Below are 18,097 nucleotides of genomic sequence, written 5' to 3'. Positions count from 1 at the left end.
GAGTGGCAGTGCCACGGCTCTCAAGCCCCGGTGTCCCCAGGGCCGGGTGGCGGCGGTGGCGGTCGCGCAGTGGCTCTGGGGTGTGCGTGAGGTGGCGGTGGCAGGACAGGGACGTGCCCGGGGACAGGCACAGCCTGGCCCCGCAGGGAATTGGGGTGACAGAAATGAGCGCCCGGAGCCGTCTGCCCCAGCCCGGCCCCACACTTGGCAGTTTCGGCCGAAAAAAGCTCCTCTGCCCCTCCTTCCCCCACAGCCCCTTCTTTCGGGTCCCAAAGGGAGCAGGTGTGTGACAAACCCTGGCCTGGCCAGCGCTCGGGACTGCTAAAAGCTGATGGGCTCAGGGGAGGAAATCATCCCAGCAAGGCAAAGCAGCCCTAAAACTTCAGAGCCAACCATCACCCGCCCTGTGTGCCTGTGACCTGCAGCTCTCCTTGCAGCACTGCCCTGGGGCAGGAGCCCAGCACAAAAAGGGATTGTGTTGTCAGGAAAAAACCGGGCTCTGCCACCCCAAAGAGAGTGTGGCACCTCCAGAGCCAGGTGCAGATGGGCACTGCAGGATGCAAAGCCATGTGGGGGATGCAAAGCCATGCAGGGGGATGCATGGCACTGGGAGGATGCACAGGGAGCTGCTGGTTGATGCCCTGGTGACCCAGTGCACTCAGCAAAGGCAGGGTTTAACCCAGAAATCCAGAGCAGGGGGCTGGTGGGGGCTGCCCAAACCACAGGGACCACCCCAGGCATGGCAGGGTGGCAGCCACTGCCTCAGCTGGGACAGGAGCTCATGGGGCAGCGTGTCTGGGGTGCTGGAGAGCCCCAGAGCAGCCTCGGGGGCTGCAGGAGGGGGTGATGCTGTCTGGGGCACACAGCCCAGGAAATGGGGCTCCAGGGCACACAGCCCCAGAGCTCTCCAGCTGAGAGCACACTGCCTGATCCCTGCTCAGCGAGGAGGGACAAACCACCCCCAAGTGCTTCTCACTTCCCTCTCGAGGGCTCACCGGGGTGGAAACTGCAAGCCTCTGCTGCTATTTACAGAGGTGAGTTTCCCCTGCAAAACCCCGAGAGCAGCGGGCTGGGGCCGCCTCTCCAGGGCCATGTCCCTGCTCTGCCACACTCAGCCAGCTCAGGCAGGGCCAAAATCGTGATTTCCCTCCCGGGGGGAGGCTCAGCACGGCACTGATCTCATGTATTTGTGGCAGATACGGGGCATGTGGCAGGTGGCAGTGTCCCTGTGGCCCTGGTGCCTCCTCTGCTGGTCCTGCTCCAAGCCCTGGGGTGCACTGATGGTGCCAGCGCTGCTCCCCAGCCTCCCTCAGGATCTGGGACCTCGTGGGCCACATCCAAACACGAGGTTTGGGCTGGGCTCCCCTGCTCTGGGCTCAGCAGGATCAGCCTCCAGTGTCCCTGCAATGGACACGGCAGCAAAACACCCTCTGGCCTCTCCAGCTGCCCCTGGCAAGCACAAAACAGGAGCTTTGAGCCACAGGAACCCCTGATGCTGCTCCACGAGTGCTTTCAGTAACAGGTATTGCTGCTTCCTTCCTCCTTCAGCTGCTTCTGCAGAAAGGTCCCTGTGGACAGAGCTGAGTCACTGCTCTGCCACGCTGCCAGCACGCCGTGCCTCCCCTGGCACCTCTGCCAAGCCATGCCCAGCACCCCTGCAGGAGCAGGGACAAACCCCTGGAGCCTGCCAGCCCTGCAGAGGTGGCTCTTTGCCCCTGTGAAAACAAGCTGTGCTATTAATGTGCTAATAATGAGTTATTAATGTGCTATCAATGAGCTGTTAGTGTGCTATTAATGAGTTATTAGTGTGCTATTGAGTTACTGATGTGCTATTAATGAGTTATTAATGAGTTGCTCATGCCCTGTGCCCCCAGCCCAGCCAGGACCCAGTTGCCCATGCAGGACCCAGCACAGCCCAGACATGGAGGCACCTGAGAAAATCAGTGTTTGAGGCTCCAGAGACGTTCTGTGAGGTGGGACAGGGGACAGGGGACAGGGCAGTGGCTGCTGCCGACCATGCCCAGGACGTGGAGGGGATGGATGCTCCCAGCTTGGTCCTGCCTCCTGTGCAGAGTGGAACACCTCTCCCTAAGGAAACACTTGGCACAGCCGCAGAGGTGGAACCACCGCCCTGGAGGGATCTGCAGGAGCTTCAGTGGCACCTGGGGACATGGCAGAGCTGGGCTGGCTGAGCTGAGGGGGCTTTTCCAGCCTTTGTGACTCTGGCGTTCTGCTGCAGTCCCCACTGAGAGCTCCACCAGGGCCCCCTGAACTGTGGCCACCTGGCCCAGGACACCTGGCCCTGGTGACACATCACCCACAGTGTCCCCACGCTGTCCCCAGCAGCCCGGGGACCCCAGGAGCCAATGCAGGGCCCTGAGGTGCAGCCAATTTGCATGGAAGGGACGAGGGGAAGCCCCAGGAAACGCAGAGCCAGGCATTAACCAAATCTCTCTAATAATAACTGGGCCACGCGGGGCTCAGCACTGCAGCCTCGGGGCCATGGCTGCAGCCCGGGGGGAGTAGCCACTGCTGGAGAGCCAGACGTGAGTGACCCCCGGAGGGGCTCTGGGGGCTGGGGTGGGGCTGGGAATGCTCCAGGGCCAGCAGGGAGGGCAGGCTCTGCTCAGAGTCAGGGCTGAGGGGCTGGAGAGGGAGGCACAGAATGGTCTGGGCTGGCAGGGAGCTGAATTCTCATCCAGTGCCACCCCCCTGCCATGGCAGGGACACCTTCCCCTGTCCCAGGGTGCTCCAGCCTGGCCTTGGGCACTTCCAGGGATCCAGGGGCAGCCACAGCTGCTCTGGGAATCCGTGCCGGGGCCTCATCCCCTCAGGGGAAAGAATTATTTCCTAATAATTGATCTATATCTACCCTCCTTCAGCTTAAAGCCACCCCCCCTTGTCCTGTAGTTGTTAAAGCTTGGCATGAGGGGTCTGTGGGGGAATCCAGAGGGAAAACTCACCTGGCTCTGCTGGGAAATCCATGGCTGAGCAGTCTGTGCTTGGGAGCACCACAAGCACCTTGGGACTCCCCAGGGAGGGGAAGGTCTGTCCTAGATGAGAGCAAACACCTCCTTGGACGTGTCCTCACAGCACCTGGGAGCTGCAGCCCCTCAGCTTCAACACAGCCCCAGATCTGCTTCCCATCCATTATCCCGTGGGAAACCCCACCTAGGCCAGGGATGGCTCAGCTCCCTGCCATCCCCAGGGCTGGTAGGGGTCCCCAGAGAGCTCCCTGCCATCCCCAGGGCTGCAGAACCCCAAAGAGCTCCCTGCCATCCCCAGGGCTGCAGGAACCCCAAAAAAGCTCCCTGCCATCCCCAGGACTGGCAGGGGTCCCCAAAGAGCTCCCTGCCATCCCCAGGGCTGCAGGAACCCCAAAAAAGCTCCCTGCCATCCCCAGGGCTGGCAGGGGTCCCCAAAGAGCTCCCTGCCATCCCCAGGACTGCAGGAACCCCAAAAAAGCTCCCTGCCATCCCTGGGGGCTTCTCTGGGTGCAAATTCCAGTTTCTTCCCAGAGCACCCGAGGACAGCAGTGGCCTGAGCCTCGCCCTGCCCCGGGGGTGTCTCCAGTCAGCTCGACACAAAGTCATTATTTAATTTTATAGCAATGTTAATTGAAGAAATGGGAGCGCCAGCCAGCATCCCAGTGCAGGGAGGATTTTCCCTGGGAATTGGGGGTTTCTCCTGTGCTGGCCCAGGCAGGACCCAGCCCCTCTGCAGGGAAGGGTGGGACAGACGTGCCCAGTGCTCAGTCTCTGAGTCCTGGGGAGAGAGGAGAAACCCTGGCAGAGCTCAGGGCATTTTCTGTACAAAAACCAAAGGTTTGGCTCTGCCAAAGCAGCAGCTCAGCCTTTGAGCTGCCTCTGCAGCTCGGGGAGGTTTTGAGCCTTTGTGGCCATCAGCAGCAGCATCTCCCACCCTGCAGGAAGCAGCTGCAGCTCCAGGGAGGGAGGGACGAGGCTCCAGGAGGCTCCTGAGCCCTGCAGGGCAGCAGAGGGCTCAGTGCCACCAGGGCCACCCCTCTGCTGGGACAGAGCTCCCTGCAGCTGCTCCTCTCAGAGCCCGCCAGGGGCACAGCACAGGAGCTGCTCTCAGCCAGATAATTCCCCAAAACGTGAGGTTTTGATGGGTTTTGTGCTGCTGAGAGCTGCTCCCCTGCCTCTGGCGTGTGCACAGGGGCACTGGGAGCACTGGGGCAGCAGAGGATGGGACAAGCAGCCCGTGACAGGGACAAGAGCACGTCCACCTCCAGCTGGCACTGGTTAAACTGGTGCCTAAAGTCTCCTGGGGAGATTTCCCTCCTTCTTCTGCTCTGACACATCAGCCTGGTTTCACTATGAGACCAGCACACCCAAGGGAAGGGGCAGGAATGACACACAGGGGGTGTTTCTGGTGCTTTCAGAAAAGCCTGTAAGGACAGGAGTGGTCCCCAGTGCTTGTGCTCCCTCTGGCAGGTGCAGGGACCCCCAGACCCCTGGGACACAGCTCAGGGCCACCTCCAGGGTGGGCTCTCTGTGTGTCCCCTGGGACTGGCACAGGACACACACACTATTATATTTCTTTTTCTTGGGCCAGGTCTCATAAACCCTCAAAAGAAATATAATGCACCTAAGAATAGCTCAGCTGTCATTTGAGGGGCATAAAATAAGTAGGATGACTTCTGTTGTAGTATTAGAAACAACAACACAGCCTGAAAAGCAGATTTGGCTGTGTGCTGCTGCTCAAGCCTGGGACCAGAGAGGGCTGAGGCACAGGCAGGATCCCCTCCAGGGCTGCCAGCCCTAGGAAGGGACAAGGAGAGCAGCCCCGTGGTGGCCACCCCACAGCCACGTGTGTCTCTGTCCTGCAGCCATGGATGGGCCAGGAGTGGGGCAGGATGCCATGAAGAGCTGCACTGACCACGAGTACTGGGACAGCCTGGTCTCCCAGTGCATCCCCTGCAGCCTGGCCTGCAGGCAGCCCCCGGCCAGCAAGTGTGATGCTGTGTGTGGTGAGTGCTGGGGGCCTGCAGGGAAGGGTCGGGATGGGGCCAGGCTGGGAGGGAGGGTCAGGGCTTGGGATGGACCCCAGGGCAGGGTCAGAGCCTGGGATGAGCCCCAGGGCAGGGTCAGAGCCTGGGATGGACCCCAGGGCAGGGTCAGAGCCTGGGATGGACCCCAGGGCAGGGGCAGGGCATGGGATGGACCCCAGGGCAGGGTCAGGGCCTGGGATGAGCCCCAGGGCAGGGTCAGAGCCTGGGATGGACCCCAGGGCAGGGTCAGAGCCTGGGATGGACCCCAGGGCAGGGTCAGAGCCAGCCCATCTTGGCAGAACTTCAAGCCAAACCCCCAGGGGGATGTGGCAGCTCCCCAGGGATGGGCTGGGGCTGGCAACAGCTCAGGACAGGACCAGGGGGCTCTGCACTGCTCCCTTCTGGGGTCACCAGGCTGCCCCAACACTCCTGTTCCCCACGGGGCCACCCCACCCTCCAAAGGCAGGGATGTGGATCCTGATAAACCCCCTGGGACAGGCCCGAGGTGTCCTGAAAACAGCTGGGGAGGAGCACAAGGGACAAATGAACTCTGCTGCCCTGCCCTGTGCCTTCCTGAGTCACAGGCTGGGGTGGCTCCACCCGTCCCAGGGCTCACTCAGCAGCCACAAGTGAACATCTCCTCCTGGAGGACAGATGCCATTCCTGGCATCCTGAGGCAGGTTTTGGGGTGCCCCAAAAAGCCGTGCAAGCCCCAGGGCAGCAGCAGCAGCTCTGAGAGCTCCCAGGTGAGCCCAGCTGCCCCTGGCTGGCTGAGCCCACCCCCTGCCAGCCCTGCAGCCCAAGACCCCCCCAAACCCCGGGTCTGTCCCCCTGCCAGCCCCGCAGAGCCCGGGGGTGCCGCAGGTGCCCCCTGAGCCTGCCAGAGCAGGACCTGGGCTCGTCCTGCTGGGCTGGGGGGGCTGTGCTGAGGACACCCTGCTCAGCTCCCTCCCTCCCTCCCCCAGAGTCCATGGACTGCAACAAGAGGCCTGGATTTTACTACGACGACCTGGTGAAGAGCTGCATCCAGTGCAGCGCGGTGTGCGGGCAGCACCCCCGGGAATGCGCCCTGGCCTGCCAGCGTGAGTGGGGCAGGGCAGCCGGACCCCCGTGCCCCTGGAACTGCCCCTCGGGGGCTGCTACTGCCCAGGGCTGGGGAAAGCAGCCAGGGCATCCCCTCCCCGTTGTCCCCACCCTGCAGGGGCTTTTCCCTGCCCTGTTCTCACAGCGTGGGCAGCTCCCCCAGGCACGGTGGAGCTGGTGGAGTGGATCCCACCCGGCTGAGCTGCCCCAGCCCTCGGGGAGGGGGCGCAGGCAGATCCCCAGGACCTCCAGGTCCTTCATGGGGTTGAGACAATCCCTGGAGATGTGGGAGGGTGTGAGTGGGGCGTGGGAAGGGATCTCCTGTGCCTTACCAGGGGGCAGAGGGAATAGAGCTGCTCCCAAACTCCTCCCCAGCGGAGGGCACAGGCCCTGCCAGCTCCTTCCCACCCAAAAATCCACCCCAGAGGAGTCTGAGCTGCCCCATCCCCCCTGCCACTGCCAGCTCCTTCCCACCCAAAATCCACCTTAGAGGAGTCTGAGCTGCTCCATCCCTCCTGCCACTGCCAGCTCCTTCCTTCCCAAAAAGCCACCCCAGGGGTGTCTGAACTGCTCCATCTGTCCTGCCACTGCCAGCTATTTCCCTCCCAAGAATCCACCCCAGGGGTGTCTGAGCTGCCCCATCCCTCCTGCCACTGCCAGCTCCTTCCCTCCCAAAATGCCACCCCAGAGGAGTCTGAGCTGCCCCATCCCTCCTGCCCCATCCCTCCTGCCCATCCAGCTGTTCCCCTCCCAAACCCACCCCAGATGTGTCTGAGCTGCCCCATCCCTCCTGCCCCATCCCTCCTGCCCCATCCCTCCTGCCCCATCCAGCTGTTCCCCTCCCAAACCCACCCAGATGTGTCAGAGCTGCCGTCCTGTGCCGCAGCCACGGCGGGCCCGGCGGCGCTGGAGCAGAAGGCGTGCGCGGAGCAGGAGCCGTGGCTGGCGCTGTACCTGCTGCTGGGGCTCTGCCTCTGCAGCCTCGTCTGCTCGCTGCTCCTGGGCTGGACCCACCTGCGCAGGAGGGGAGAGGCCAGCGCGGCCAGCTGCCACTGCAGGGAGGACCCTGCCAAAGGTGGGTGCTGGGGACAGCCTGGGGCTGCCGCAAAAAAGCAGAGATGTTTCCTAAAAGGGGAGGGAGAAAAAGCAAAGACTCAATGAGAGTGAGGCTGGACCCCTGTGCCTGATGCTCCACCACAACCCCTCAGTCACTCCCTCCTCAGGCACAGCTTCCCCCTGGAGCTGCTCCAAGGGCAGCGCCTCTCCAGGCTCCATCCAGAGGCTGAGGGGACAAAAGCCAACCCTCTTCCAAAATGAGCACCTGTCCCACAAAAACCCAGTTTTAGTTCTGCAGCCAGAGGGGCTCCACAAGTCCTTGCGTTAGGGAGAGAAGGAGAAAGGATAATGTGGAACAATTAGACATGGAAAAAGTGGTTTTGCTCTTCCTTTTCTTCTCTCCTGCCTTTCCAAAGAAAAATTGCCTACTTACCTATTTCTGCACACACATCACACAGAGCCATGTTTACACTCATCCACCTCAAAGCCATCAATGTAAAAAATCACAGAGGAAGACCCCATGAGCCAGTGTGACCCCTGGAGTCACTCCAAGGACTGTCCCTCAAGCCATTCCTGTCTGCCTTGCTGAAGGACACAGGGATCAAAGGTCGTCTTTAAGATAAGCCACCAGGTCTGGAGATTTTCTGGGTGTTCTGGGTGATGCAGTGAATCCATGCTGGGAGCTGGGTGTCCTCTCCAGGTGCAGGGCCAGCTTTTCACGGGTTTTAGGGCAGCACTTCAGGCATTCCCAGGTGACAGCTGCTCCTGGGCCCCTCAGCTGATCAGTTTATTTGCAGATGGGCTGGTGGAAGCCGGCAGCGTTGCTGATGGATTCACCAGCATCAGAATCCCAGAGCCAGTGGAAACCTGTGGCTTCTGCTTCCCTGGACATGGCTCTGCTGTACAAGAGACCAAATCCTGCCCCAGCAGCTCCTGCCACCCTGGGGAAAGGGCTGCTCCCTCCTTCTCTGGGATCTGCAGCAGGGGAAGCGCCGTTCCCAGCCCTGAGGACGGCCACTTCAAAATCATCTGTTCTCCTGCCCAGGAGAAGGCACCCGTGGTGTGACCACAGAGGGTGCTCCAGCACGGGATCACAGCGGGGGGATGCTCTCCCTGCCCCCAGACCAAAGCTGCTTCACCCTCTGCTGCCAGTGACTGGAACAGCCTCACCCCAGCCCAGGCTGCATGGGACAGACAGGGCTGGAGGTGGCACAGAGCTGTCTGCTCCCACTCAGGACACCAAATCCCCATTATTCTTGTGAATTCCCAGTCAAAGAAGTCACTTCCCATGTAGCAGCTTCAGACTTCATCCTCCAGCCTGGCCTGGGTGTCCCCAGCCATTGGGGACATCTCAGGGGGGTTCCTCACCCTGGTTCCACCCCCAGCACCCCTCCAAAGGGTCCCTGCTCTCCCCATGGACAGCTCACCTCTCCTGCCTGCAGATTCCTTCATGAACCAGAACAATTTTCAGCACAGCTGCAAATGCCTCAAACGTGGAACTGGACCCAAGGATTTCCTGGTGGAACTGATCAGTGTGGGAAGCTCCACTGCCACTTTCCAGCGCTGCCGTGGGTGATGCTGAGGCTTTGCCTCAGGACCAGGACACGATGCTGCACGTGAGGAGCTGGGACAGGCACCAAAACCCTCAGTGGAACTGGGTTTAAGTATGAACACTCATCCAAGGCTGGGATCTTTCTACAAAACTGGATTTATGTATGTCTGACCTGGGTTATTGTGAAGAGCTGGTAAAAGTGAGGAATCAGCTGGAGATAGAGCTGCTTTGAGAGAATATTTTTATCTAACCTGGCTTTGAAAGCTATCACGGGAAAATAGCAGTTTCAATGTGTAATTTGAAGTTCTCATTTCCACTAAAGGAGACTGTAGGATTTTTCTTTTTTTTTTTTTTTTTTTTTAAGGAATCACTCCTGGTAGGAGCTCATCCACTCCACTGTCTTAAACTAGAACTTTAAACTTGAAAGAATAAATGTAATTCAATATATGCACAACTTGGTGCTGGGAAAGCAGACAGCTGGAGAAAACACGAGCAGAGTTATAACAGATTCTTCCCCTTCTATATTACACATTCCTTTAAATGTAAATTCTTACATTAAAAAAGGGAGGTCGAGCCTCTCATTCTGGCCACCTCCCACAGTCCATGGGCCTCCCAACCTCCAGACCTTCTCCATGTCCCAGCACACCTGGAGACCCTCCTGGCCTCCCCTCTCACATCAGCACCTTCCCCTCCACCTGCACAGCAGCATCTTCCAGAGCCTCAGCTCCCTCCTGGGGACTCTGCTCTCCCTTCTGTGCTTTCCTGCCCCACAGCCTCAGCTCCCACAGCCCCAAATCCTGTGCCAGGAATAGCAGCCCAGTTCCTCTAGAACTCCAAAAGTCTTTCAGCCCCGAAGTCACCTTGGCCTCCAGCCCTGCTCAGCCTCAGCTCTCCCTCATTCTGCACCCTGGCACGGATTCATCTCTCCCTCAGCTTCCCCAGGCTCTCAGTTCCTGTTCCAGCCCAGCCCTTTTCTTGCCCTCCACCATCTCTGGCTCTCTGTTCATCTCCTGCCTCCCTCTCCATCCCTGCTCTGCTCCTGCTCTGTTCTCCTCGGGTTCCTGTTTGTGCTCAGACCTCCAAAGCCTCCTGGCTTCTCCTCACCCCTGGCTCCTCTGCCTTCCTCAGCCACGTCCCCCACCCTCCCTGGGGCCCTGACCCCAGCACTGAGAGCCCCACATCTCCTCCTCCTCTGGGCTTCCCTTCCCAGGCTCTGCAGGGAGAATCCCAGGATGGTTTGGGTTGGAAGGAATCTTAAAGCTCACCTCATTCCACCCCTGCCATGGCAGGGACACCTTCCCCTATCCCAGGGTGCTCCAAGCCCCATCCAGCCTGGCCTTGGGCACTGCCAGGGATCCAGGGGCAGCCACAGCTGCTCTGGGCACCTGTGCCAGGGCCTGCCCACCCTCACAGGGAAGAATTCCTTCCCAATCTCCCATCCATCCCTGCCCTCTGGCAATGAGAAGCCATTCCCTGTGTCCTGTCCCTCCATCCCCTGTCCCCAGTCCCTCTCCAGCTCTCCTGGAGCCCCTTCAGGCCCTGGCAGGGGCTCTGAGCTCTCCCTGGAGCCTTCTCCTCTCCAGGTGAGCACCCCCAGCTGTCCCAGCCCAGCTCCAAGGCTGCTCCAGCCCTGCAGCAGCTCTCTGGACTCCACAATTCCACATCCTGCTTGTCAGGGGCTCCAGAGCTGGAATCACTGCTCCAGGTGAAGCTTTTGCACTTACCTTGGGCAGCACCAGCACCTCCTCCCCTGGCAGCAGGGCTGGGAATGCCCCCAGCCCTGTGCCCCCTCTGCCCAAGCACTTCCCAGCAAGGACAGGGAGCTCAGGAGAAGGAGAATCCCCAGCAGCAGCCAGTGCCTCACCAGGCTGCCCCTTTCCAGCAGGGAGCTCCTGGGGACACGTGGATCCAGTCCAGCTCTGGTGCCCTACAGACCTCCAGGTCACCTCCAGGAACCCCTGGCCGTGGGATTTATACAAAGGGATTCAGAGCCTCATTCAAAAACAGGACAGAATTAATGAGCACGTGCCACCAGTGTTGCAATTAGGGCATCCCCGGAGGATCAAGAGGCATCAATTATTCAAATGAGAAGGGTTTTAGGGCCATGCCTGTGCTAGTGAGAGCAGGAGCTCACCCTGTGTGGCACCAGGAGCCCCAGCTGGCTCAGAGGTCACTCACCTACACCCAGGCAAAGGCAGGGCTGGGACAGGGCTGCTCCTCCTGCCACCATGTGGGGTCAAAAATTGGGGGAAAACCTCACCAGAGGCCAAGTCCTGCCCAGACACACGAGGGGAGCATCCCTCACCCTCCCCTCCTGTGGGAATGTAACTGCAATTATCAGCACAGAAAAGGTAACAGAGAGCAACTTGAACAAATGAGCAGGGAAATAACAAACACCCTTAGCTGGAGAACCAAGAGGAATCAGTGGATTTGGCATTTTACAGCCACTGGCCAGCAGCTCTGAAGGATCACACCTGGAGACATCAGTTCCAATGTCAGAGAGACACTGTGGACAGGACACCAGCAATTCCAGATGGGACAAGTCCAACCCCATGGAATTAAAGGCAGGATCCTGAGCAGGATCCTTCCCCAGGGTTTAACCAATTCTCACATTTCTGCTTTTTCCATCAGGCACCAGCATCGGGCAAAGCTTTATCTCTACTCGAGAGGCTGAGGGACACGAAAATGAAGCTAAAAGCACTTTCTGGCTATTTGTGTGTCCCCTGCAGAGCTGTGCTCGCTGCTGGCAGGTAACAGAGCACAGCCCACGGTGAGCCTGCGTGGCTGCACCAGTCTTTGTTTCCAGTCATTCCTGCAAATGCCTCCTCCCAGCAGAGCCAGCCGTGCCGGTGGAAAATGAACCTCACAATAAACGAGTCCAGCCCGGAGTGCTGCCCTGGACGAGGAGCTGTCACTGCGGGCTGTCGGCACTCCGGGAGGATCCGCCTCACCCTCCCTGCGGTGTTCCGGGAGCTCCGCGGAGGAACCTCCCGGGAATAATCCCCTGCCTGAAGGGATGCAGGGGACACAGGGCTGTGTCTGAGAGAAAGCAGCATGAGGGACAGCGCTGCTCCTACGCCGGCAGCTGCTCTTCCATTTTTATAGGAAAAGGGAAAATGCGATCCCCTGCTCTCGGAACCGGCTCGGATTTGTGGTGCTGGAAACAGAACCTGCTGTGATCCGGGCAGGGACACGGGGGGTGGGCTGGCAGGCGGGAGAGGGGGGGGAAAGAATAACAGACCTTTGAATACCCTAAGAATTCAGCTTTTGAAACCAGAAAGAGCCCTGAAATCTCCCCCCGAGAACCATCTGCACCGCACGGAGCAGAGCCCTCTCCAGCAGATGGGCGGGGAGCAGAAATTAAGGGTGATTTATACGGCTGCCTCGTCCCTAAACAATTTGTTCCTGAAGGCTTAACAAAGGCGGCTGCAGCGGCTCCGCCGGCTGAGCGTGTGCTGTGGAGAACAGAATTCATTAAAAGGGCAGGCAAAAGGCTCAGAGCGCGGCACCACAAAGCGAAGGCAGCGCCGGAGTCATCCTCCTCCTCCTCCTCCTCCTCCTCCTCCTCCTCCTCCTCCTCCTCCTCCTCCCCGGCTGCCGCGGGGTGGCAGTGCCGGTGCTGCCGGCAGCGGCGATGCAGCAGCGCTGGGGATGACGAGGGGCTGGCTCTGCCTTCCTCCCCTGCTCCTGCAGCCTGCTGCATTATTGAGCAGCAGCGCACGATGCTCGCTCGGGAAGGAGGGGCCCCTCTCTTGTCTCTGTCCCTGTCTCCTGCAGCTCCCAGCGCAGGAATGCTCAGCTCAAACCGGGCACAAACGGGAATGAAATTGTTACCGAGCAGGGAACGCGGCAGCCCCGCAGCACACCCAGCCTGCTGGGGCTGCCTCGAGATGTTCCTCTCCTCCTCTCCTCCTCCGTCCCTGTCACAGATGTACAAAACCTCCTCGTGTGTTCCACTCTGTGCGCAAATCAAAAGAATTCCACCCGTTCTGCTCTCTTGTAAGACGGCCATTGAAAACCCAAGGCACTCAGTTCCCTTATCTTGCTGTTTTTCTGTTTATCAGACTGTGCAGACACCTGAACCTCACTCCTAGAGCACAGAAGGAAAGGCTTGGATCCCTCCCTGCCTTTCCACACTGCAAAGCTGAGGAATGCCTGGCTGGGGATTAATGCAGAGATTAGAGACCAGAGAAGCTGAGGCTGCCCCTGGATCCCTGGAAGTGTCCCAGGCCAGGCGGGATGGGGCTTGGAGCCACCTGGGACAGTGGAAGGTGTCCCTGCCACGGCAGGAGCTGGAATGAGATGATCCTGCAAATCCAACCCAAACCATTCTGTGACTTTCGGTGTGACACCAATTTACACAGTGCCCCACTGACACCTCACCCTCTCCACGCGGGAGAACAAAGCTGTTTCTGCTCTTCCAGCTCTGTTCTGAAGGCTTCCACCCCCAGCCCAAGCTCCTGAAGCCAGATCCAGCACGAGCAGCTCCTGCTGGAACCTCCCCCCAGCCACAGAGGGGGAGCAAAGGCCGCAGAGCTGCGAGCTGAGAACACCAACACACAGGCTGTGCACTGCAAGAGGAGGGCACGTGAAGAGTTAATCCATGTGGGAGGATGCAAGGAACCAATACCAGCCTAGCACATACCAGGAAAATGTGTTGTTTACTTAGAGCTCTGCAGAAGGGCTCAATAGCAGCAGATCCATCGCTCAAAGCTGCCCCGGCAGCGACCATTCCCAACAGATGGTACATTTTTCACCACTGAGGTTCTCTCAAGTGTCAGATATATATAAATCCACCTTTGGAAAGCAGCAGGGGGGGGGAAAAACCAAACCAAAACCAGCAACAACAAAATAAGCACTTTTGAGAAAGTCAGACTTATTCACAAGATTAGAAAAAAACCCAACAAAACAAAACCAAAAAGAACCAAGACAACTCTTACAGTATAAACACACCAATTCATTCATTTTTACTGATGGTTGCATTTATGAATTTCATTCTCGTGAAAAAAGGGAATAAAAGGAAAAAAATTAAGAAAATAGCTATTTATAGAAAACAAAACAAAAAAGGGCTCAAACAACAGAATCTGTGCTGATGCTTTTGGATGAGCAGTCCGATGGCATTGAACATTACCTGTGCAAGCAGGCATGCTTGAAAACCTGTCTGAGTACTGCAGCTTCAGTTCCACAATCCAGGATTTCTTTTATAGTTGTTGGAAAAAAAAGAGCCTAATAGTTTCATACTGTATTTATTTAATAACTAAAATTCACAAATAAAAAGATACTTGCAAAGTCCTTTAGTTGTCTCATCCCCTCCTCCTCCACTCTACTGCTTTCAGACCCATATGCATAAAAAAATGGGTTTGGATTTTTAATTTTAACTGTTATATGATTGGTCGTTGGAGCTGAAGCACCAAATGGAGAAGATGCTTTATGGAGATGAGGGTAGAATCCTTTGCCTTCCCACACACATTTTTGGAGGAACACAGGAGATGTACCAGTGCCCGGACTCCTCTGCTCCCATTTCTTTCCCCCACCCAGAGCATTCCTTTCATTTTATATTTCCTCTGTTAAGTGACTGACTGCAGCCTCTTTTCCCCCTTTCTGTCCTCGTGGGACTGCACACACGTTGCACATTGTTCATTTCTCACTCTCCAGGCTGTGAGTCAGTGTCAAGTAGGTCCTGTTACAGCTCAGTGCGAGTTGGTTTGTAATGGGTCTTTTCATTTCAGGTAGGTTTGTGTGTCGATTCAGAAGGCTTGTGTTGTTTCTTCCTTGTTTACATCTGCCAAGCTGCTGGATAAGGCTATTCATACTCCAGGAACTGTTTGTGATAGAACAGCAAATATCTGGAAGAGAGCAGAGGGACAGTGTCAGTTCTGTGCCAAAGCAGATGAGTTTCCATTGGTGCAGCCATAAGAATGAGGGCTGTTCATTCTGGTTTTCTTTTCAATTTGAGGTGATTCCAGGGACACTACCCAGGGATGAGAAGGAGGGAAGCCAGCTGACATAATTTTAGCAGCAACTCAGGGATCTGAACAGCTGTACATCAAAGAGGAAGCCCATGGATGCCCCGTCCCTGGAAGTGTTCAAGGCCAGGGACAGGGCTTGGAGCAACCTGGGACAGTGAAAGGTGTCCCTGCCCATGGCAAGGGGTGGGAGTGAGATAAGATTTAAGGTCTTTTCTTAGCCAGGCCATTCTGTGATTCTGTGAAAGAGTCAAACCTTGTAAAATCTACTCAGGACCTGAAAACTCTGGAAGATTGGATTCTGTGGGTGCTCAGACAGGCAGCAGCCATTTAACACTAATGTGACACAAAATAAAGGTGCTTTAAGGTACAGCTGTTGCTTTAGAGTCACAGTACCAGAGATCAGAGCAGGATTACTGCAAACTGCCTCCCATTTACTGGAACAGAAGCAAAATGAGGCAGCAGCCATGTGGGTGAACACTCATGTCCCAGTGAAATATCTGGTGTGTCAATCTGCACTCAAATCTGGTGTTTAAAGGATGGAGTTCTTCCTGACCCTAACTGCTGTGTGTGTACTGGTACAGAAGGGAGCCCAGCCCCTCAGCAGCCACACAGAACAGGAGGACTGATCTCCACACAACCCTTACCCACCCAGGCACAGCCACTGGGGAGCCCTCAGAGCACTTCTGAGATGTTCCAATGGTTCCAATTCCATCCAAGCCCGATGGATTCCCTCACAAGATGCAGAGCTACCGTGTCAGCCTTTATCTGAGTCAGGGAAATGCATCAAAGCTCAAGCCAGCCTTTATGGGCAGTAGTTGTGGTGTACAGCCTCTCCTCCTTGCCTCTGGCAGGTTCTTCCATGGGCATAACCCCACCTGAGCACCAGGCACGTGTTACTGCATTAAACAAACTCATTTCTCTGCTCACCTCAAAGCAGAAGTTCCCTGTCAAGTCATTTAACACTAAAATTTGGGTATTATAGATTTCTGTTTTTACTTCCCGATTGAAGTTTAAAAAAGGAAAAACGGGAAAATCTATTAAAAAAAATTACAACCTGAACATTGTGCCTGCAGCAATCCTTGAAAATGTCATGAATAATTAAAACAAGAATGGTAAAGACTTATCTCTGCAGTACCAAGTCCATAGTTGAAAATGCAAAATGAAGACTTCAGATTTTAAGTTGCTTTTTTCTTGGAACATACACCAGTCCCCAGTGCTTTCCTCAAATGAAGAACACCACAGTGCTTCCCTTGAAAAATACTGCTCTGTCCTCCAAAAGCTTGTGTAATATAAATATCAGAAGCTATAATGTCAATCTGAGATTAATTTAAAGCCATGAGCTAAGAAACAGCTCATGTTCTCTACCTGCCTCCCATGGAGCCTTGCTATTCTGGGTCACAGCACTTCCTTAATGGCTTTTCTTCAACTATTTACACTCATCACAATCCAAAGGTTGTGCAGGCACAGGCTGGATTGTGTCATAGAGGTAAGCACTGCTCTGCACTTTGGTTCTCAGAATCCCTTCCATTAGCAGGAGTTTGGACACGAGCAGCAGTTCCAGACTGTGCAGGCACCTGATGTCCCTTGTCCTTCCCCTCCCTTTTTCCTTCAGCAAATCCAGGGTTATAAAGCAGTCATGGATAAATGTAACTGTGCAGTCTTGAAGCACTGAGCATTACAGGGGATAGTCAAGAGAGAAATTATCCTTCTCTATGATTAAAAGGGTCTTTTTAAAGTAAGAAAAACCCAACAAAGGTCCAGGTTTGCCTTCCTTTGCCCTTCCCAGGGGACCACTTACCCTTCACTGTCTAGCACATCCTTAATGCTTGCCTTGGTGATAATGGCATCATCACACTTGAACCACTGGTCCTTGTGCTGCCTGATGAAGCTGGTATAGTGCCCACTCTCCAAGGTTCCCTGGTGATTAACTACTGCAAACAAGGAATACCTGGGACAGGAAACACACCATGAATATGTGCATCAAAAGGGGGAAAACAACAGACATTTCAGACAGGCAGAAACTTTTGTTCATAAGCAGACATAGCAATGGTAAAGGATCTGATCCATCACTAAAACACCAGCTCTAACACTAACTGGGAAGAGGGTGGCCTTGCCCAGGGGAAAAAAAAGAAGAATTTTTCTTGTCCTGTCTTGCTATTTCTGCAACTCCCCAGTCTGGTGACCACTGTCAGCTTTGCCAATACTGGCTACCAAAGTTGCTTCTAAAAGAGATCAACATTGGTGCACTCCTGAAGAGGACCTCTGATTATCCAGTCTGACCTTCCACTTCTCTGATTTACTCTAGTGAAGCAGAAAAATGCATTTGAGGTATGAGGAAGGAGGTAATCTTAGATATTTCTAATGATAAATTACTGAACTGATTAACTACCCTTAATCTGCAAAGCCTGTACTGTTTTTGAAATACTGAATATATTCAGCCTCAACTTCCAGCTCTCAGATGCTGCTGTGCATTTGCCTGAAAACTTGCAGGCCCACCTCTGTTCCAAAAAAGATACTGATAAGCAAGTTGCTCTCATTTTGTTTTTCCTTTTCTTTTTTTAAAAGTGCAAGACTGAAGTCTTTGGCTCTTTTGTTCTAAGGTAAGATTTTGTTTCCAGTCTTAAATACACTAGTGGCTCTTTTTCAAGCATTTTCCACTCTCTTTAACTCTTTCATAAAATGCTGCCCTCACACTTTGTGTGTGAGACAAGCACAGCTACACAATGGTAAAATAATCTCTCTAATCTCACTTGATATTGTCCTGCTCAAGTTCAAAATTCACAGAACTCTTTTGACACAGTGGTGCCACAACAAGGCACCTATTCACTGACTGCCTACAGAGCCACTGATGTAGAGCCACCCTCTCCAGGAGAGCCCTTGAATCCAGCTGGGATGGAGAGCACACTTCAGTCCCAGCTGGAGCCTTCTGACACTGCCCCAGCTCTCCCCTGGCACCCAGATCCCTGAGGAATCCAGACACCTTTGCTCTCATTACCTAAACCTGCTTAATTTTTAACAATTTCTCCAAGTTAAGGCATGTGCAAACCTCAAAAGTGATCAGCTGTGTTACCTCAGACCTTTTCTAGCACTACTGAACACCCCACATCTAATGACCAAAACTGCAGGCTCATACAACACCTGCCTGGTGACACCTGCACTAAGACCTGGCTAGTTTGGTTTTACATCTTTGTGTGATTCTAGCTTACTGAAACTTTTAGTGGCAAACCAAATGCCTTGAATTGAAATACACAACAGCAGCAATGAAACTTATAACCTTGTTTAACTGAAGAAGTAAGGTTTGTGTGACCATTTCTATTCCCATACAGCAATGGATACTGGTTTCAATTACACCCCTTTACATTCCTGAGCAAGACCCCCACCAGTCCATGATTTATTCTGACTGGAATCAACACCTGCCCAATA

General features: G+C 55.4%; 2 protein-coding genes across 5 annotated transcripts in view; one reads left to right on the top strand and one right to left on the bottom strand.

The window, feature by feature from the left end:
- Positions 1-4,854: 4,854 nt before the first annotated feature.
- On the top strand, positions 4,855-9,027 carry TNFRSF13B (TNF receptor superfamily member 13B). Its single transcript, XM_064390349.1, has 4 exons — positions 4,855-4,993; positions 5,980-6,096; positions 6,984-7,172; positions 7,951-9,027. The coding sequence occupies exons 1-4, from the start codon at positions 4,855-4,857 to the stop codon at positions 8,217-8,219; spliced, it is 714 nt and encodes a 237-aa protein (XP_064246419.1). The 3' UTR covers positions 8,220-9,027.
- A 4,614-nt stretch (positions 9,028-13,641) lies between these two features.
- USP22 (ubiquitin specific peptidase 22) overlaps positions 13,642-18,097 on the bottom strand; it is an 89,683-nt gene continuing 85,227 nt past the window's right edge. For all 4 annotated transcript variants that reach the window (XM_064390669.1, XM_064390668.1, XM_064390667.1 and 1 more), the window contains 2 exons: positions 16,473-16,622; positions 13,642-14,551 (listed from right to left, as the gene is read on the bottom strand). In XM_064390669.1, coding sequence (XP_064246739.1) covers positions 14,509-14,551; positions 16,473-16,622 — 193 coding nt within the window. In that variant the 3' untranslated portion in view covers positions 13,642-14,508. The remainder of the gene's footprint in view (positions 14,552-16,472; positions 16,623-18,097) is intronic.

The sequence above is a fragment of the Passer domesticus genome, chromosome 15, assembly GCF_036417665.1.
Source record: "Passer domesticus isolate bPasDom1 chromosome 15, bPasDom1.hap1, whole genome shotgun sequence".
NCBI classification, from domain to species: Eukaryota; Metazoa; Chordata; class Aves; order Passeriformes; family Passeridae; genus Passer; species Passer domesticus.
Note: the sequence above shows the minus strand (reverse complement) of the source record. Positions and strands in the feature narration are given on the sequence as shown.